The 22514-nt window shown below is 34.8% G+C and overlaps 1 protein-coding gene across 1 annotated transcript in view; it reads right to left on the bottom strand.

The window, feature by feature from the left end:
* LOC113492684 (multidrug resistance-associated protein 4) overlaps window positions 1–22287 on the bottom strand; it is a 31483-nt gene extending 9196 nt beyond the window's left edge. Inside the window, exons 1-7 of the mRNA XM_026870280.1 lie at window positions 21838–22287; window positions 2753–2887; window positions 2424–2628; window positions 1791–2016; window positions 1248–1345; window positions 699–896; window positions 347–473 (exon numbers count right to left, since the gene is read on the bottom strand). Of these exons, the coding sequence (XP_026726081.1) occupies window positions 347–473; window positions 699–896; window positions 1248–1345; window positions 1791–2016; window positions 2424–2628; window positions 2753–2887; window positions 21838–22061 (1213 nt within the window). The 5' untranslated portion in view covers window positions 22062–22287. The remainder of the gene's footprint in view (window positions 1–346; window positions 474–698; window positions 897–1247; window positions 1346–1790; window positions 2017–2423; window positions 2629–2752; window positions 2888–21837) is intronic.
* Window positions 22288–22514: the final 227 nt, after the last annotated feature.

Raw genomic sequence — 22514 nt, 5'->3', positions numbered from 1 at the left:
GCTTACTATTTTATACTTTTTTAATATAAATATGTATAACCGAGTGGTATACGACAACACACCAAACGTTTCAATAGGACAAGCGTCTGCGTGATCCATACGCGATTGTTCTGAGATCCACAAATGCTTGAATATTTGTATACCCACGACATATTAAATGCTGCGGCATGAGTCGTCCTCATATTAAAAATAAATGTATGTGCTCCACATTAGGTTGATTGAATGGTTGTTAGATATTACAGGGGCGAGTCTCAGTTATAATTTAGACTCGTAGTAGAAGGAAGAAGTGCATAGTTTCATGCAGCATGCATAGAGTGCGATATAGAGACTTCACAGTCTCACGTACCGAACAACATGAATGCCTCTAGGCGTTGCACTGATATCAGCGCCTCTGCCAAAAATGAAACAGCATTCGACATGATTATCGAAAGGGTTCCTTGAAGAGTGTTGAAAAATTGCGCCAATGGGAAAACCTGGAAATCACACATACACCAAGGATTTTTTTAAACATATGTTGAGTTTTAGAGACATATTTCATTTGGAATTAAGCATTGTAGATTTAATTTCTTGTACTTTTTCAGCACAGAACAATTTACCAAACGGTACCAAAAGTCTTAAGGCTGAATTTATTATTTTTTATCTCAATCATTTTTATAGTTACTCTTCGAGGTTTAAAATGACGGCGGTGCGATACTTACAATATCTGCAGTGACTTGGTAGCCGAATAATGAGTAGGAGAGCAGTGTGATGTACAGGGTGAGCCTCTCGGTGAACACCATGAAGCTGAGGTATACTCCGCGGAGATAGGACGCTGACGTGATGCAGTTGATTTCGTTCTTGCGAGCCAAAGCTACCACTTGCTCAAACGGCTTCTCCCACGCGTACATTTTTATCACCTGAATGTTTAATTGCCTTTTAGAAGATTACTAAAAATATTATTGAAATAAATACAGACAACCTTAGATCAACGTGTATGTTAATATTAGTCAATTTATTTATCTTTTTGTTACAGTATGATTTATTAACATTTGCTTAAATTTACTTTGTGTTGTTTTTGTTTTTGCGTGTGACTAGAATAAACCAAGCAATAAATTTAAAGTTATTGTCATGTCAGTGTAGCAAGAAAAAAGGCTCTACTTGTTTGTATATTTAGAACATTAAGGTCAAGTCTAAGGTAAGATAAACATATTTAGAAATCTGTTCAGCTCGAAACGTGCAAAATGAAAACCCAGTATAATGTAACATACCTGCATGCCGCTAATAATTTCGTCCATAATTCGAACGCGCTCGTCAGTTTTGCACGCGGTCCTCATTCGTAACCTTGCCGCCAATTTACTCATGTAAGCTGCAGGAAAGATAAAGAAATAATAATATTTAATATCAATCCTTTTTGAAGATGTATGGCACGGCTAAACGCGTTCCTGTCCGATGGTATCAATTTATGGGCTGTATATCTTTTACCTGTAATTGCATAACCAGAAAGAAATTGTTCTTGGAAATTTGATTTTAGTTTCTTTATAACATTACTTTGAGTTTATCGTTTTCGTTTGCACCTCACCAGTTGTGGGGACATTGTATCTTTCTAAGACAATTGTTTACTGGCTTAATTGTTCAATAGCTTTTGATATATTTGTACAGTCATTGTAGTAACAACATAAAATTCCTAGTACGATGAAAGAAACTGTAACGCAAGTAAGTATCACTTACGTTTATTCCTTTGTTGTATAATCAGTTCTAAATGAACAATTGCCTCAACATCCTGACGTAACAATAACATCAAAAACACTTACACTGAACCGGTATGGTCTGCAATACAATGCCGATGACACCAACGATGGCTGCATATCCGATCTTCAAGTATATGAGGTAGCAGACCACGATCACTTGCAGGGGAAGTAGCCAGATGAAGTGAGTGTAAATGAAGGCGTAGTCGAAACGGTTCACATCGTTTGATAGAAGATTCACAACTTGACCCGCCGTTGTCTGCGCGAGCGCACCGGAACTCATGCGCATCACCTGAACGATAACAAATACACCTTATAATCCTACATCATAAATAAAAAATTGTGTCACAGATTGTTTTTTGTAGCAACATTACTTAAAAGCGTTGATTTTATTAAATCTTATTTGCATCAAGATTTCGTTACTTTTATTAGGTACAATAATTTTAATTGAGTAATAACTCTTTTTTTTCTTTTTTCAATGAGTCGTCAGAGTTATCCGAGATTCTTAAATTCTTATAAGTACCTAAACGACCATCGCCAATGTTTAACCTTATTAGTACACCTACGTACGAAGTCAAGTTGACAGTTATGGCAATTTCCACTATCACCGTTTGAGTATCCGTGGAACTTTCCAGTTCAGGTATTTTAAGCCCCTGTTTTATGACTAATCCATATTTCTTCTTTTTCGATAAGTCTTACCTTTCTGTAGATAAGCGAGCAAGCAGCAATTCGAACTTTCATGCCGAATTGTTGTGTGGAGTAAGTGCCGTGGTGGTTCAGGAACGCTATGAAGAGAGACATCATGATGACCGAGGTAGCGCAGTACACCGCTTGCTCGTACGACATCGTGGAACCTGGCTCCCAGTACGTCAGCATCAGACTCAGCGCCACTGGTTGAAAAGGTCTGTCGACAAATTATATCATGTAAATCCTCTTTACTTAGTTATCTCTCTTTTAGTTCATATGAAAAAACGATTGTATGATCTTCGTGATCAGTCTACAATTCTACATGGTTAAAAAAAACTTACTTGAGTATGAGTGCCTGTATGAGGAACATGACGCCGGAGGGGGCGTAACTCATCCAGAAAGCCTTGGTCATTGCACGAAGTAACGATGGTTTACGGCCCTGCTTGCTCGCTAGTGCAATTTCTTCCAGCCATTTTCTGTAACAAAGTATCATATTAGTAATTAGTGCCGTACCCAGTTCGTAAACTGTTGTTCATTTTACACTACTTTTATTTGCCGTCATAGTTTCAAATGCTGGTATAATGTTTAAAGATTCCTTAGACAGAGGGCATTTATGTTCCACTCAATGTCATTTTGGTTGTTACATCCTTAACTCACCATCAATTTTACACTTAAAAGTTTGGCAAGAATGCACGTGACTATCGTTATGTTCACATTCGATATTTGAATCGATATCTTGACCTTTCGCTTGCAGACTTTACCGTGTATAATATGGGCTCTTGGCATACTAATATCCACTATGATTTCATCATATTTGATGGTTTAAAATTGTACTTTCAAGCTGCAAATATGCGAATATCTGGGCACAACAAAACCGTCTTAACTTATATCTAAATATTAATCTTTATTCTCAGTTATTTATCTTAAATCTATGCTCCACAAAACCGTTTACAATACGATGTAATTGTAATAATACGTGGTAAGTAGAAGGGTAGAGTTATAGAAGAATAATTTGCAAAAAAATAATAATTTAAGACGTGAATGTATCTTCATCTCTATCGTATCTTTCATGTTGGGTCAAGCTGCACACGGTGTGCAAATTTTATTAAAATCAGGGAAGTAGTTTAAGAGTCCGTCGAGGACAAACGACGTGACACCTAATGTATTAAGATTACAGATTTACATTTTTAAAGTAACATATTTTGAGGGATAGCTCTAGAGACCGAGCAACCAGCCCCTATTTTAAATTTTCATCCTTTACTAAAAGATAAAGGCAACAATACGCATCAATTTTGTAGTACGCCTAGCGCATGCGACGGGCAATAGTTTCGCATTAAGTTCCGCAGTTCGTGATCGTGACACTGTTTATAAAATATGCGAACTCGTTAATCGTGAGTGTTCTTCCCGTAATATTGATGTGTAGAGCATTTGGTCATTACTTGGAACATGGAGAGTTCATTCCACGCTATGCCTATTGAACTATTTCCCCATGTCCTATTATTATAGTTCATGTTGTACTCAGTGTAATCTAAGCTACAAGCAAAGGACAATAAATAATCCTTTGCTATAAGTATATGTTAGTAACTGCGGAAGTTTTATTACCAGTTGCAAGTTAGACTCATTCAGTTCCTCGTGAGCGATACTCATTTTAATATGTTTATAAATAAATGCATCGAATTAGTAACGGCCACGTGTACAGCAATCACGATTAAATTATAAAGTTATTGCTATTTATATAAAAAGGGTTGTAAAATTCTATAAAATTACTATACTAATGCGTTGCATAAAATAATTATGAGGAAAGTTTAAGTACCTAAAGGGTGCTGCTTAGTATCTACTGCGTGAATAATCTGAAGAATACAGAATGTATCACAACATTTGTACACAGTTTACAGCATTTTTTCCCTTTATCACGATCTATTTTTATCTACTGAAGTGTGGTTTTGATAGCCGAGTGGTAAATTTCAAAATGCTAAGCCCACTCTGCGCGACTCTGGTAAGTTTATTATTTATGCTTATACGTATTATGTAAAAATCATTAACTAACAATTGTTTGAAAGATGTTTAATAAATCTTTATTTTAAACCTTTAGTTTTGGTATTATTCGTAAGTATATAAATGCAAAATAAAGTATATAAAACCAAATTCAACAAAAAAGTAACGAATTCCTTGCTCACTTGGTATTTTTTATTCAACTTAAGTTCCTCGAGGAAAATCCCATACATATTTTACTAAAATAATTCTTCGTATTCGCCACATTTTGTTTTTAAGAACATTATTGGAGCCTGTCAAGCGCTGTCGAATAATTCCAATACCTTTAGTAGAGTTCATTTTCAGCTCCTCATTCGTACTATTTTGATTTAAATGTATTATTAATGACTTTGGTTGACACTTGTATAATATAATCTGACTTATATTTTGACAGCGACATGATAAATCATTCCCAAGAGTTGGCCGCGTGTGGTTTATTAATACGGGCCTTGGTCATCTTTCAATTGTCGTCAATGTGAATAGACGTGAGGGTAAGTATGAGCACAATAGATTATAAGTGTTTTGGCAGAGCAAGCAACACCTACTTTAAAATATTACCTCGTGACTTCCCACACCTCAAAGTAACGCAGTTGAGAACATGCATTATATATAATTGTCTCATTTCCGCATGTACAGTGGAAATTTATATTTAGGCAAAAAAAATTAACAAAATCAAATTGTCAAGCAAGCTAGCATTGCTAATAAATTCGAATATATTTTTTGTCGTATTCAACTTCCCACATGAGGCCACAAATCAACAATGCCAATGTTTTCAAACAGGCTCGCGCCGGTTCTACGGTTTAAGACACATATAATTCGATACCTGCTTGTAATATTTTATCCAAACAAGAAAAAATCGATTTGTCATATGCAAATTAGTTCAAGTGAAAGCATATCCGATGTTCACGAGAAAAATTATAGCTAACCGGTATGCATGGGCATGCTCACGATTCTAACTTTTCAACTTGCCCAATGATAATCAGTGAGTGAATGAAAGCTACGCTATAACTTAACGGAAAGTAACAAAACAAAACAAAAAACGACATAATTATTCTCGGAAAATAACTAATGGGCTTTCAAAACAAAAGATTAATTAAATATATTTTCGTCTAGCAATTTTTTTTGACTGTGATAAAAATATTTTATTCTCCAGCAAAATAAATGGCTTGATTATTTATGTGAATGACGCAATATCATGAAGTCTAGGTTTTATTCCAGCATAATTTTAAGTTGTTTATAATTTGTTAATTATACACAATTAAGTTGGTTTTGATTTTAATATTGATAATCACGACGGTGTTTGTTCGTCTGTTGCACCATGGCCCATGCCTGCATAGTTTCGTTTGAGCGAATTTAACCGGCTTTTACTTAAAGTTGGTGTATCAGATACTTGTATTAAACTTGGAAGATAACACTCTCTACGTTGCTATGATTCATTATCTAAGAATGGCATTTCGTGACATTCCTATGATAATTAATTTATGTTTTGTTGCGTGGGACTTCCTGTTTTGTCTATATTTTCACAGTGTAATTTTGTAGTGTAGTGTCGCCTCTGAATTATTTTCTTTTCTGCTAACATTACTTATACTCTTTGCAAAAGACGTACATAATATTACAAGGCATTTTAAACGGGATTATCTTTTGCTGATATTCTGTTTTATAAGGTTGTATTTTTTGTATAATAATGGATACGTATTTTTTAATTTGTCCCGCAAACATAAATTGACCAAATTACAGTGATGAAACTTACGCGTGACGTCACGATTGACTATAAATTTTACCATATCGTTACGTCACAAGCCCGCTCTCCTAAACTTTAAAGCAGTTAATCTTTGTCAATTCTAGTTTTTCTGAAAAAATACGTGTCTAATTATTTTCAATTATCTAACTGAGGGACTAATTCGATTTTTTCTTTTTATACCCAGTCATCATCCCTATTGTATAAACTTATGTTAGATACATTAGTTGTGTAATAGTACGTGAAAGTGAGCAAAATTGACAGGATGACCACGATATGGCCATAATATTGTAATCGTATACAATACGTGTTTTAACAATGACTGAATTGAATAAGCGCTATCAAAGGGAGTCGGTTTCGAGGTATAGAATGTGATCGTAGAAATCGATGGAATATTCACAATAACGCCATTTAACTTAATTAAAAGATATGAGTTCATATCATAGCCTTTGTAATTATTTATTAAAACTTTAGCGAAACAGTTACACATATTGTGAGTAATTAAGATTATTCAATGATATTTCGTATCAATTTATTGAATTTTTATTTATTATTCAAAGTGCGTTATCTTCAATTAATTGAACGCGTACTAATTATCTTCACTGTTGGCGTTATCGATGTAACGTGTTTCGTCCTTTTCTTATTGTAATAGCGTTACATTAATGTAGGTTCTTATAACTCTGTTCATTTTTCGGTTAATGTTCGCTCATACATACAAGCTAAGGATTTTTTGTTTACATCTGCCGCAGATAGCCTCACGATAACGCTTTGACCGCTTTACCGGTCTAATTTGGCGAGACCATGCGAGAAGCTTCCAGTAATGGTTAAGGCTAGGCGTTGACTGCGCTGCGGCGTAATGTCGCACGCCAGTATTGCAACCAGAACTTTTAGACTGTATTGAGCGCGCTTTTAAACTTTTCACCGCTGTTGCGCTGCCGTGATTTTTTCGTTAAAAGACCGCAGTACAGTGACAAACTTTACGCTCAGCGCCTAACTGTCGTGCATATTCACCGATCGAAAAAAAAACATGCCGAGAATAACTCGCTTTAACGTTCACGTCAACTAGCAAATCCAAACAAGAGTATAGTTTTTAGATGTAGCTTCACCAATGTTTGTAGACCGTGGAGTCACATGACCGAAGTGCGTACAAACAGAGCCTTCGTCGTCTTCGCGGCCGCACTCGCCACATTGCCTTGTCCTTATTTTAGCCCATCACACAATATTACGTCGTTACGTCGTTTTACACAACATGTGATTGATTATAGGTTATCATTAGAAGCCAATCTGTATTCCTCTTTTGCCGTCCATTTTAGTTATAAAGATAATTATTTTTCATTAATAATGCCAAAGTTGACACCTAAAAAATTAGAAACATGTCTTACTTACAATACGATTATACTCGTACTTTAGTTTGCTACTAAATATTATAAGCAGACAGATTTAACCATCTTTTCAGAGAAAGGTGACTGACGTCGCATAACCTGTTCGGTATTTTCTGGCTGTATTTCAATTTAAGGTTATCTAAAGACTGATAAATACTTTTTTGTCCTACAAAAATATTTGAATTGTCCTTCAAAATAAAAACCAATTTATATAAAATGTTATTTGTCACTTAAAGCATTCTTTTGTCGATACAGAACTCTTCCTAACTTCATAATGTTTTTTTTTAATCACAATTTATTACTTACACCGTAAGCGAACTCCATCTTAATTATCAGTACATAGCATTGTTGAGTTGGATCTCCTAAAAAGGTATGAACAAGGATGTAAACATCGTATGAACTTGTTCGGCCTGAAGGCTGTGACCCCACGACTGGTCAGATGACTGCGAGGAAACTCTTTATGCCATTTAATACCATTTAATACTCATTTAGTTAATACTTATACAAATAAATAGGAAACTATTTAATTGTAACTGGTTTTTGTTCTACGATACTTGAATGCTAAAACCTTTTTTATTTGCCGAGTGATTTTAATATTTACAGTGGCTGACTAAACAAGAATGTGGAAATTAGTGAGTTTATATTTTGCCGGTAAAGAATAAAAATGTGTATAACGTTTAACATGAAAAATAAATCAGCATACACAATAAAGAAGGCTTAGTAATCGGTGCAACAAATAGTAGGCAAAGATCTAGGAGGAAACAGTGGATTTCCTTACTACGATATAGCAAATATGGAACATTTTAATTGAATTCCGTTTTACTCGCATTGTTACAATTATTCATTGTTTACATTATTTTTATTTAATGACTGGGCTGTGATCTAACTATATATTTATGAATGACACATTGTTTTTTTTTATGTACGTTGTATTATACCTTTAATTATCAATAATCATAGCGATCTTCATTCCAACTGTAGGTTTAAAAAGCTTTGAAGTTAGTGCAATTTTATGCTTTATATTTATGAAGAATTTCTTGAATGAAAATTGCTAATGTATGCTAGAATAACAGCATAAACAGTATTCACATTTATAAGTACCTACCTACGTACGTGCGTTGACTACTAATAAAATGGTTATTTTTATATTGATGATGATAAATAATAAATTATGAATAAGGATCGTCCGTTATAAATGTGAGAATTGTATTTTTATTAAATAATTTTACAAAAACAAGAACAAAGTTTATTTGTATTATTGGTGATATTTACTCCATAAAATACATAATCGGAGTTCTTTATGAACAACAAAAGGTGAGCCAAGCAGTATCTTCAAGTATTTTGTCCCTCTGGCCTTTTCATGAGCTATCAAATCAGAACAGATTGTCGCATAAAAACGCGGAAACAAACACCATTTATTCAGTAAGATATGGTGTTTTCGTGGCACTTTGCTCACTTGGCTGGCTCAGTAGGTCGAAAGTTGGATAAATATGTCGCCGTTCGTGTTACGTGTACTAGTATCACTGCATGCACTAGTGAGATGAGAGTAGGCGACGTCGCCGTCGTGATGAAATAATTTGACAGATTCGTGTTAATACTGCGCTAGAATCCGGCGCCTTACTCGTTCGAATGTGTACACGATTACAATTGATTAGCCATTTGTAAAAGTTTTTCTCATCGATAATCAAGGCTGCTGAAGGCGAAGGCGACGGAATTCATTTGTTTAATTTTAATTAATTATTCTTTCTGTAGACTCTCACAACCTTATAAGGTGGTCATTTACCTTTAAACAATACGTAATTTGAACGAAGCTATTTAAATTAGTAATTATTGGTATTCAGTATTGCTGATATAGCTTAATGAGGTAAGAAACTATACGATTCATTTATTATAGAGGTTTAGAAAACTTAGACAAAGATGAAAAGCAGTAAATAATATTACCAGTTTTCGATTTTCACGATGCATCGCCTCTAATATGTCCACTGTCCATACGTATACCTACGGTTGATTCTCAGAAATAGGTCGCACTGTCTAACCCTAATAACATTATTATCTGCAGTCTGCACAATGTTTTACTACAAATATTTTTCTGATAGGTAACATACTTAAGTTTGTCCTTAATGGTTGTTAGATACCTTCGATAATTATAACATAATTATATAAAAACTTCATGAGGGTATTTACGTAGTCTTTACTGCCTAGTTATAAAGGCATCATAAAACCTATGTTTTCCATGCACAGATAACCAAATAGTTCAAAATCAAAATGTACGATATAAGTGATAACATCTACAATTCCAAAAGATGACCTCTTAAAAAATCGTAAAATTACAATTTAAGTATTTTAAAGCCGCAGATCCAAGCTCGCATGAGAAACAATTAAGTGCTTTTACTCATATAAATTGTACATAATTCTGCACCTTTAGATATTAGTAAACACAAACTATAAAACATCGTCGCCGTCAACGTTGGAATAGACTAATGAGAATATCAGCGTCAATAATAAGAAGCAAAACGCTAATTACATATTTACTTTGGGTATACGTGTCAAGTGATAGATATAAACACTTTACTAATTTAAATTCGTTTAGTGGTCGAACGATTAGTGCGGTTAACTGACTTCGTAATAAAACTGCGTTTGAATGGTGCTAGATGTTCTGTGATATGAGATAATGGAGTTTTATTGTTGGATCGTTAAATGGGATTTTATAGGTTGGTTTTGTAATATAATGGGCACAGAGCATGAATCTTCTACATTAAATTACGTCTAAAATGATCTGTCTGAATTGACACTTTATAAGAAAACAAGTTCAGCTTGCGAATCAAGACTTATCGCGCTAAAAAATAGTTATGTAGTAGTAATCTTAGTATCACAAAGTTTTTATTAAAAATAATGTAAATTATCTTATATCTAGGGTCATCGACTAGCGTGCGGGCACAGATAATGAATAATTATATGATCAACAGCATGACAAAGGAAGCTGGTGAGCGATGCACAGCCTTGTACTTATTGCGGCTTTATTATGGACTAGTATAGTACACTTATATAGTAAGAATATCAAGAAATATATTCGGCGATGATTCCATCGAGTGACTTAAGGTTTTTAGTATTAAAGCTAACGGAATTCCGCACTTGGTTCGACGACGACGGAACGATGCTGATAGCTCTACGAGAAAATGATACAACAAGATTCTATAGAGCCTCCTTTATCTATATAAAATATTAAATATATAAGAACCCTTAATGTCCACATTTCCCACCAATCCAGTTTGACAAACAAATCCATTCCCACCGGCTTCCAGTCTAAGTATTTTCTGCAGGTGTATACCTAACATGCAACGTGTTTAGCGAGCTTCGCTGCACCTTGCAAAGGCCATGCATCTACATTATGTCCGCTCTCGTGATTCACTGATTAGGTTATATTACGATTGCCAAGATCATTTGCAAGTCGTCATAGCCTTGGTTTTAACTGCCCTAACGCCCTATCGCTATTATGCGACAAAAAACGTCACCTGTTCCAATAAATATAAAGCAGAAAAAATATAGAATTATGAAACAATATTGTTACAGATATTATAACTATTTAAGCTATTTATATATCAAAACGAATTGTTTCAATATATAAATAGTTAAATAGGTTGTACTAGGTGTTTTTTCATTTATTGTTTTTCATGATTATGATGTCAAAGAAACATGTTTACCAATATTATAAAGTCGTTAACATTGGGTAAACAGTTCCAATATGGCAGGTGTTGCACACAATGCAAATTATTGTGACAGACGTAATAGGTATTATAAGTACGTACAATATGCAGTACATAGAACCGCATATGAATCACTGGGCAAAGGTATCGTATTTATTCGTCCTGACACATGGAGCAGCGATGGCGTTTGTTGACGGACTTGATTGACCATGCAAAGAACTCGTGGTCGTGAACCTGACGTTTTATTAATAATTGCGTAAACTATACAGATATTAAGAGAGAAAAAATACGAAATAAGGTTGTTAATCTTTTTTCCACGAAAATATTCTTACTATAGCGTAAAACTTTAATGACTTAAATGAACGTTTGTAAAATTATAATACAACATTAACACAACTGTTCTTGGTATTACCAATGACAATACGTAGAATGCATATTGAAAACCGGCCCGAGAACGCAGACACAAAATAAGTTAACAAAATTAGCATTTACTCATTCCTAGAGATATAATCTCTAACGATATTTTTGTTAACCGACAATTTTGGAAGTTTGGTCTGCAGTCAGCGACACGCAATGGGTCAGCTTAATGATGTAATGGAGGTTCCTATCTGCAAGAATTGGTTGCAATTCATTTAGGACTAAGGTAGTTAAGTGAGGTTTCACCGTAACCTAAGTTCGAGCTACGTTAAGCGTCCATCGTTTGCGATGTGATTGCGTGTATTAATGCATTATCAAGTCAGATGACGCTGACGCCTTGCTAAGTGCTTGCATTGGTATAAAATCCAGGGCTTTGTGTGCTGCATGACACACCTCCCGCCGCGGCACCGCGCCGTGGTCTTGGCGACTGTCTGCTTGGCTCGCATAACGGCACGTGTATTCCCAATCACATTTAAGACGAAGCACATTAAACCGCGACACCGGTTACTCGTGAGAACATCTCGAGATGTCCACATTACCTTAAGCGCGGATAGTCTTAAAGCTTGTGTTCAGAGATAATGCGCGATGACGTTATTGATTATTACCGATGACCCCGTTATTGAACAATATGCCTTCATTCATTGTTTTATCTATGCACGTGTTGTTGACTGCTTGTAGTGCAGGACCAGTTATCTCAGTGCGATATACGCATAATGAACACATTTTGAATTTTTAAATGTCCGTCACATTCAATGAGCATTGACTTGAATGTTAATACATTGTTATGTTTTACGTAAACATAGTAATTATTTTAATATAATTGTTTTGTATTTTGACACATTTTGTAAACAAAAAAGGCAGGTACCAAGGAACGTATTTTTTATGTAAATAATATGTTTTAACTCCTATGAGGGATTTCTATCATGAAATATTATGTAAAATATAATATATAACAGCATTAATGGGTTATTGCAAAAAATGGTTAAAAGAGTTTCAGTGGTTGCGTTCATATTACAATTTTAAAACAAAATCAACCAGTTTAATGGACTTGAGAATACCAGTTCATACTTCTCTATTGAAAGTAGAACGTCGTGACGTCAGGTGATTATAATTGGGACACACCCATCCAACTCGCCCATGTGTGCTCGGCCGATGACCGACCCAATGTCAACCTTACTTAGTACTACGTTTAAAAAAATATCTTTCAAGTAGAATACTATAATACATTAAAAGTTAATTATGATAATGATATTGACCTAAGTATCTAATATCTTTGACATTTCTAAATAAAACTTTATTTAATTTAAAGTCTATTAAGTCAATGCAACAAAATATTTAAATGCAATAATAAACTGATCAATTTGACAAATGGAGTGATTACTTTAATGTCGGCTTCACAACCTTCACGCGTGTTTTCTTAATTAACTTAGCAATTAGGCAGTGGTCGTACATATTATGATCGTACGACCACGATAGAAATTAAAACAGGTTTAAATGCACATTAATTACGTAAATAATAATTAGTGCAGTGGCTGTCGTCTAAATGTTAGTTCGGAATTTTGATTACAGAGGCTATTTGTAATTTTTTCTTGTTGCCAAATCAACCAATCTCGCTCTAGGAAATTGTCTGCTTGTTATGCAAAAAAGTTCAAATTAAATTTTAGATTAAAACAAGATTAATAACATAAAATATTGCATAATACAAAGACTTTATCCGTAATCCGTAACTACTTGCGCGGGAAGCCGCCAGTCACCAGCTTATCAGTGCAGCAGCCGAATACATCGTGTGTAAATTTCCGAACTGTAAAAATCGGGGATGCATAAAGTAAAGGGTCCAAAGTCCCGTATTGAATTGGTTAATGACGGTCCGGTTCCTGCGTCGTACGAGACAGTTATCGACGTGCCGCGTGCCGCCGTCACCGTACACATTACCCAATGAGAGGCTCGCCACATAATCACAATTACCCGGAAAGCTGAATTAGACAGGAAACTTGTAACAGCTATTACGTAATGCCTGTCATGTTTGGCAATTACAATAACGAATATAGAACATGCTGTTTTAAATAAGGACTTCTAGTTTTTTCAATAATCCAACGACATCCTCGAATCCATTCGTATAATATATACTCTTTGTTACTTTGATCTCATTTGTTGGTTTCAATTTACCTATATTAAGTTACATTTTCACCTTAAGATGGACGGTTAACTAATACAAGACAAGGACAACGTAGGAATCCTGAAGGAATAGATCAACTGCGATAACAATCATGAGGCTCAAGAGAATTCTCCCAACATTTTCGGAATTACATAGTAGACATGGCAGCTAAAATTGTGGGCCTAAGAAGTTAGGGGTCACTAACTTAATCTTAATCACGCTCATCCGTGTGAACATATTCAACGACTCGTTTATTAAATTATGACGGTCTTGTTTAATCATCTCATTTATCTAGGGTTTGCCAGATTGTGTCAGTAACTGACAAAGAGCAATATTCGGCTTCACTCATTGTGGCACTACTGAGCAAAATACCCTGAATAATGTATTTGTTCTTTGTTAACATCTATATCTTAGATTACTACAAGTGTGAAGTTGTTTATGTCAACAACAAGTTGCAAATAAGGTAAGGTTAACACTTTAATAGTTTAACATGAAATTTATCAATTCACGATATCCTGAAAATGTGTAATGATACCATTGAGAGACATACAATAAGGAAATGACAAGTTTAAATTACTTGGTGTGAATAAATCTAACATTTGCATATGTATACTTTTGCATTTGGTACTTGTCACCGAGATTAAAGTAAATATGTCATTATTGAAAGTGATAGACAAAAAAAATGAAAACGGAAGCCGAACTCATTATTTTTCGTTTTTTTTAAATCGTAGTTACATGCTATAAAGAAGAAAAAACGCCCATACACACCATAACATTGGAAGTTGGCCTTTATAAAAAACAATGCAACGAGGTATTTTATTGGATATTACTTTATGTTAATGCTTCAATAATAACACCTATATAATGCGTATAGATTTCTTGGGAAAAATAATCGACGTGATTTATGGAATAACGTAGTTTTGATTAGATGTTCATGGTCACGGCATAAATAATACAGGCCAGTGTTACCCGGAATGTCTTGTCTTCTGTGAACTTGTATTGTGCGCAGTATCGGGAGGTACTATCGGAAAGATCAACGGTTTAAGAAGGTAAACTTATATCCTTGTCAAGTTGTAAGACAAAGCTCATGTTTGGGTGTCATGAGGGACAATGTTGGCGTTTCCACCATTACCACGTTTGGAGCTGCCAGTTAGCATGATTTGTGACAATAAAGTACACATTACATCATCATCACTATTATCATCATTGAGACTCTAAAGTGTTTGTTATTGACGCCAAGATCATTATCCTTCTTCAGTTCTCTGAATTCATATTAGCAGTTTTTGTTGGGTTTCCCTTGGACGGTTTGGAAATTATCGGTCCAGCTATATAATTTTTGAGAGTCCTGAATTAGCATTGTACAAGTTTCTTTTTAACTGTTTAGCTGATTCATTATTCCAGAAAAATTCCCAACAGCACCCGCAAGATAAAAATAATTACGAAACTGTTAACGGTGAATTGTCAATTTTGTACAATAACATATTAATTCCCATACTATACCTCCCGCCTATAATTATAAAATTTATAAATAAGCTCAAAATAAAATTATCTCCTATGTTTCACTTAATACCGCTCACCGAGATTCTTGCACGAGAATACCTTTAAATTGTTAGCATATTTTGTGAACATGTTTCGATTGTTTACGTACACTTGCCTTATAACATCGAGATTGGTTTTATTCGCGATGTGAAATGTCACGTAGTTCATGTTCCTACTTCTCAATGAATTCGTTAGTCAGGTGATTATATCAGGCATAAAGTGTGCGTGTTTTTTGTAAGCGCATGTATTGTAAACTGAACACGCTTCGTTATAAATTGCGTTAGTTCTACAAGGTCATTGATTTGTATTATCGAACACACAAACCAAATACTTAGCAAAGCATAAGTAGTTGATGTTATGAAATACAAATATCTTACGATTTGCACTTTAGGGGGACGTTTTATTACTTGCTTCATGTAATCATTTAAGATAAAATACTCGTTAATATATTTAATTTCCGCAGTATTCATACTGAATTAATTTGCTGCTCTTTTTGCAAGGGGATGCCTGTTAATTAAGCACAAGAAAAATACATTACATCTTTTAAATACATTTTTTTTTATTTGGATATACCACAGCTAACGGATAGTTTGTATTGTAACATCACTAGCTTGCAAACCAAATATAATATCAGTAATTTCCTATATCAGAACGTTTATATGAATCGCTACTAAGTTGAGAATTTGTTGCTATGTGCGAATCCCGCAATAAGAACGTTCTTATAACAAATAATACTGAGGACAGGTTTACAACAACCCTATTTATTAAAGTAGCAGTTGCTGCAAATCCCTGGGATTGATCAATACCAACAGCAGTCGCGATCGGAGTATCGTTTTAAGTTAAATGATTTACAAGATCGTTAGCATTCAGAATCCATTACGAATTCAAGTAGGTGTGACGTAATATAACCTATGTATGCGAACAATAAGACCTGCATTGCTAATTATAATCTGCTTTTTATGTAAATACACATCGGATCATTTTAATGCTAACTCAGTTGTTGCAGTGGCTGCGGTTGCAGGGCTTAATCTAGTCTGTTTAGTTGCAATAAATTTTGGAACTTAATGCATGTATGTCAAGTTAATATTAGAGAATATACTAGTAGGGAGATATAAGTACCGCTGCTGTTAATTATGAAATATGTTTTGATTAGTTTTGGCATTTTCTGTGACGGCTGATAAAGGTTAAGGTTACGGCGAGTCCTTGTCGCGACCTGATCAAGAACTCAATAGGCCACACAAGTATTGTGTAGCGCCATACCATTGTTGCTCACATGAGAATTGCTTAACTCCTATTATCTATTTATATATGCGGAAAAAGTAGAACATACAATAATCACAGATCTGCATAATTGGATATTAATAGGAATGTGTTCTGCGAGTCATGTTGCGAATGCGGGTGCTCAACCAAATAGGTGGAGATATAAATAATTACTTCTAAAAATCTAGGAAGTTAAGAGTTGCCGCTAAAAGCTAATTAATTTTTTATTCCACTCCTTGTAATTCAATGAACATGAATTTGCGGTATCGCTAAGTTTCTGCTAGAATTTGGCACAAACGATCAAAATTGTTGAATTGTGGATCTTTTATATGAGCTTTTACATGTTACATCTCGTCATCTCTTCATCAACCCATGGTTGAGTGGTAGACAATGCTTCAGGTAAAAAATCCGCCATTGTATGTTATTCACTCGTCAGAAGCATAAGTGAATAAATATCGTCAGTAATAATTCTTAACGAATAATACTGTCGACCTGATTCTTAGATGCATTTAATTGTCAAAGTGATAAAACCCAGTTTGGGGTAAAATTATTATGTCAAATTAATGCAGTTTTATAAATAGCTTGTCGCAACGACTCGCAAAGATAACACTTTGACGCGGTTTTCAAATTCAGTGATGCGTTAACGAGTTACCCAATATCCTGACATCCTTTGCATTCGGGTTTCGTTATTAATTTATTATCAAGTGAATTACGTATTTTGAGGTTAACTCCTACCATTAGGGCTTGACTTTATTACTTAAATTTTCAGCATTGACCCTAAAAGTACTACAAACCTACATTGTATTGTGTACTGCTTTGATATACTCTACATTAAGATTTGTTTAACCCATAGTCAAGTGTAGTGTATTTTTGTTAATGTAGAAGGGATAAATATTTCTGCAAATGTATGTTATAACCCCATTAGGTATTCTGTTAAAATACTCTATGACTTTTTTTATAATTTCTTCCTCGTTTTTTTATGTATTGGTAAGGATTCTGCGGTAACTTGATGGCAAAATATCAAAGTGATTGGCGTACATTGGCAGTATTAAGTGAATGGAGTTAATACTGGTAACCAAGTGGGGTAAGGTGAAGGACGACGTTAGGTTACGCTAGTTGTAACCATAATGACAGAGGAGAGGACGCCCGCACCGGCTGGCACCACTTAATCGTTTGGTCACGAGCAAAAACTTGAGTGTTCTCGATGAGTGATGGAATAGAGGGTGTGGTAAGCGCGTCACGTGCTAGCTGTTGAAATTTCGCAGAATTATTAAAGATGCATAGCCTTAATATCTGTTCTTACACGAACCGTTGCAATTAGAACATACACGAATTCCGTTCAACATTTACCTGTTGCTAGAAGAACCCGAGTGCGAGCAAAAGATGTTTTATTTTATTGATCAACAAAACAAGCAACATTCAAACCTAACTGAACTTTTGAATTTATTATGATTATGAACAAGATTCGCACCACACGACTGATATAATAAATACGACACAGAGGCATGAAATCGTTATCGGTGATGAGCGATGACTGTACAGCCTGCTTGCATACAGGGAGGCTTCACGCGGCGTTTTTGCATTAATCCTTTTGTATAAAGCTTCATAACCTGTTCGAAATTAACTGGTTTTTTAATAACTGAATGACTTATAAAGAGGGTGGGTAAAATGCTAAGGTATGCATCAGGTACAGTACACGTTATGCCTTCATGCGTTTGTAATTTGTTACCGGTTTGATTTCGGTGCAAATATCTCAGTGAGAGAGGATTAACACGCAATTACATGGAAAGAAACATATTTAAATATTGCGAAAGCGGTTTGAATTTACGTTGACCCTCGGTCGCTGCGCGGCTATTTAGTAAATTACTTCGAGCATTTCGTAATGTGTTCTACGATGGGGAAGATATTTAACCAGCTTTCGATCGTTAGGTGGCGGGTTATTACCTTCATATCAGTTAACCGGTCACATGAAAGGTAGAAGTATCACACGTTAACACGTCCCCGAGGGGAACGATCGTCTTTACCTTGCCGGGGATAAGCTTAAAAGCTAAATTATGACGGCTATTATACTATACTCATAGCGTATAAGTAACAGGTTTGTAATACCTTCTTATAATTTTATTGATCGTCAATATCAATTGCATAGTAACTATATGACTCACGTTATGTTAATCAGATGATTTCGTTAGAAATTCAACTTTTCCAGACCTTTTAAGTCCTCGCCAAATAGAATACCCGCTGTCTTCGAAGAATCAGAAAACAATGAATGCGGTATCCACCTATAATTATGTTGATTCTTCGAAAAACAACATGCTAACGTGCATTGATATATTGTTACCACTGCAAACGTGCAAATGTGACCGTAAATAAATAAATTTACAATAAGTAAGCATATTCGATATTGTTTTCCTGAAACATCTGTTAATATCTTGCAAATGCAGTTAAATTAAAATTAAACAAAGTAGATTATTAGACTCAATAAAAACCAGTATCCGGCGTCAAGCAACGGCCTTAATACTTAACAGGCGATTAAAAAATACCTTTGTGTAACGTTATTGAAACAATCCCAGATATACTCAGATCCGACTGACTCACTGATATTGACATACAAAATGCTATCGTTCATCGTTAAAAAATAATTTGTAAGTAATTAACGAAGAAAGTATTACAATGTGAAGTGATATCGGTCACACAACTGAATAATGGGGACCTGTTCTTTGTTGATAGTAGTTGCTACCTACTAACTTCTTCTGTAGCTGCTGAGGGAGATTTTTCTTCCCTCAAAGCTTAGAGAAAGTATTAACGGCACAAACGTTTTGATTATTTCTTTGAAATATACTTTAATAAATTGGGCTTTGTGGACAGTCCATTTTCTTAGCTAAGTTTGATTTTATTGATTCAATTTTGTTTGGATTGGTGTTAGAATTCGTTTAATAACAATTACGATACAGGAAATATGCAATCATGCCGTATAAACAGAAACTTGTAGCACAACCTTGTAGACGCGTAATAAATACTTATTTAATTTGTTACCTAAAACTAAATCTTAAACCTAAATTTTGCAGAGAACTGTTTCACAGGTTTGTTTTTTATTACATTTAACGCTTTTTAATAAATAGCCGCAAACTTTTCCACGTGAATTTGTCATATTCATTTGAATCACACATCGAAACGCGACGCGGGTTTTAAAAACAAATGAGCGTTAAACAAAAACATTCATGATGTTTACGTAATTCGAACTTTGAATATATTAATTTTAAAGTAATGCCTGGTTACAAGGTGAAGTAGTTCGTGGAGAGCCACAGATATATCTATATGTAGTTAAATGTTCACACAACGCGGAAATGTGGCTGACGTAGTCCCATCATGACCGGTTCCACGAACGTGGACCTACTTAAATTTAACCCAATGCCTATATTTAGCATCAATGTTATTTCCACCACGGTTGAGCCTGGAGGATAAGTATTGACATGTTGATATTAATATCCATTTCTTTTAATTTGCATAGGTCATTCACATTCTTGGTTTTCATTGGATATGAAGTATTAATTTATGGAAGTTTTGTTAAAACCTTGACCCAATGTTTGCTTGTTGGCATTAAGTTGAAATAAACAAGTAAGATACTCAAAAGTTAGTGTCAGGCTGAACCCAAAAACCAAAAAGTTTCTTTTTTGCATAAAATTGGCGTAAGTTTGTAAGGCAACGATATCAAACAGTTTAAATGATGCAGGATTTGCATGAAAATTGCCGTGTTTGCAATACGATACGGTCACCCGTTTGCCGCACGCTGGCTGGTGCATGCGGAGGACGGTCCCACGACAGACGCGACCGATCCGACCGCAGATGACAGCGGAGCGAGTCTCGCGGTGCTTCACAAGCAAGCGGACACAGAACTACTACGCAAATGCCCGATCATTATAAAATAAGCTCCATTAATATCTTATGATCATTGGAATATTAAAACCTTAGAATATAGTTTTAAACGTTAGATCTCCCCCGTTATCAAGAGGCCTCTCATTTGCCGTTTCGAATACCGACAACCTATTTTTAGACAAACTCGTTCCGTGGGTCACTTATAATTTCTACGACATACTTATCAAAGGTAGTTTCATCTTTTCTATTAATATAATGAGCAAAATATATATTTTTTATAAATTTACTTTTTATTTACAGCTATTGTCAAATTAAACAAAAACTAATCGGCATGCAATGGATTTAGATAAGATTTTTTACCGTCACGGTTTTCTAAAAAGCACGAGTAGAATAAAACAGTTTAAATGTCATTATATTTTTATTATTTCGGCCAGTAAGATTAAGGTAGAATAAATAATAAAGAATATTGCAAAATTAATTATTATGGAAAAAATTGCATTCTTCAATCGCCTTCAGTGAAGACATTTACTTCAAGTTTAACAGAAAAATAGTGTCACCGGTATTTCTTCATTATTATTCACATATTAATAATTATTATTTATTGGTTCAATTTAATTAGGTTTTTGATCGCTACACAGAAGTAAGAAATTTTACATAGCACACTTTTTATGTATTTTTTTTTATGTAAGAAGCAATTGAAGCAAATATGTATACTCTGTAATACTTTAATTTATTACATTAGAATACAAATTGTATTAAAACAATCACTGAAAATAATTGCTTTGAAATATGAGCTTTTGTAGTTAAAGTGTTCGTTGTTCTTCTTCGGCAAAACTATTTGTTGCCTACCCACATTTGAAATAAAACAAACTTGTAAAATACTGGCCGTTTCGTCGTTATGTGCCGCAGGTGTTAATTTGCAACTACCGCAGAGGAGCGCCTCTCGCTGTTTGTGTAAACTTTTTGTGCCGTTTGGTACCACTAGTATCTTTTGTAACCATCTAGTACCCATAAAGCGAATGTTTTGTATTAAATAAAATTATCACTGAAAAGTGGTAATTTAAATGCATTTTACGTGTAGCAATTGTAACTGAAAATATTTGCAGGTATATAGTTATTAAGATATAGTTTGAACGGCCCTGGCGTAACGTATTTTATTAACACTTCTTTACGATAATAGCCGCACACAACTTATTTTTATTTACGCATCAAATTGTCCTGTTAAGGTCGACTGCCACATTGATTTTAGGAATATTCTTTTTTATGGTTTCATTGTTTTAGATGTGGCTACGAAAATTTAAATGTAGATGAGAATGGTGGTACTCACTTTTCGAGGCGGTCGCCGAGCTTGTCGGAGAGGTGGCTGTCTTTGGGCTTGGTGAGGTCGGCGTCGTACAGGTCCCGCTTGTAGCCTCGCCAGAAAGTGGGCATCATCCACACGAACCATGTTTTTGAAAAAATATTTGCTCTCTTGTAATTGTTGGTCTTCTTCTCACGATTCTTTGGTGGCACTTTTTTTAGATCACTTGGATCTTTATTGCCACTAACCATTTTTAAAAATTATAAAGTTTTACAAAAAGTTACAAACAAAAGTCTATGTGTCCGCGTATTAAAAGGGGTCACGTTATTTTAATGCGGTGTAAATATCGTCATTTTTAACGATGCAGTACTAGTCGCGGTCGGAGCACTACAGCCGGCAAATAGACGAAACGCCTGATTACCAACGACCCGAAGCGAGCGCAAGCTGCCTCCTACTGAGTTGCGCGCGCGCTGTCTCTGCATTTTATTACTTACTTAAAAGCCCTACGAATCGTCGACGCTAGCGACTCCGTCGTCGTCACGTTAAGCTTTTAACATGAGCGTCATACTAGCGTTTCTGGAAAATGATTTTCATACCACATACTTTATCAATGCACTATTTATGTTATACGAGCAATTCTACTGAATCTTTATCAAATATTCATGTCTTAGCTGCAACTCCTTTAATGAATGAAGGTTTGATAT

This window comes from Trichoplusia ni, chromosome 4 (genome assembly GCF_003590095.1).
Source record: "Trichoplusia ni isolate ovarian cell line Hi5 chromosome 4, tn1, whole genome shotgun sequence".
Lineage (NCBI taxonomy): Eukaryota > Metazoa > Arthropoda > Insecta > Lepidoptera > Noctuidae > Trichoplusia > Trichoplusia ni.
The sequence above is the reverse complement of the archived record's forward strand: the minus strand, read 5'-3'. Positions and strand labels throughout refer to the sequence as shown.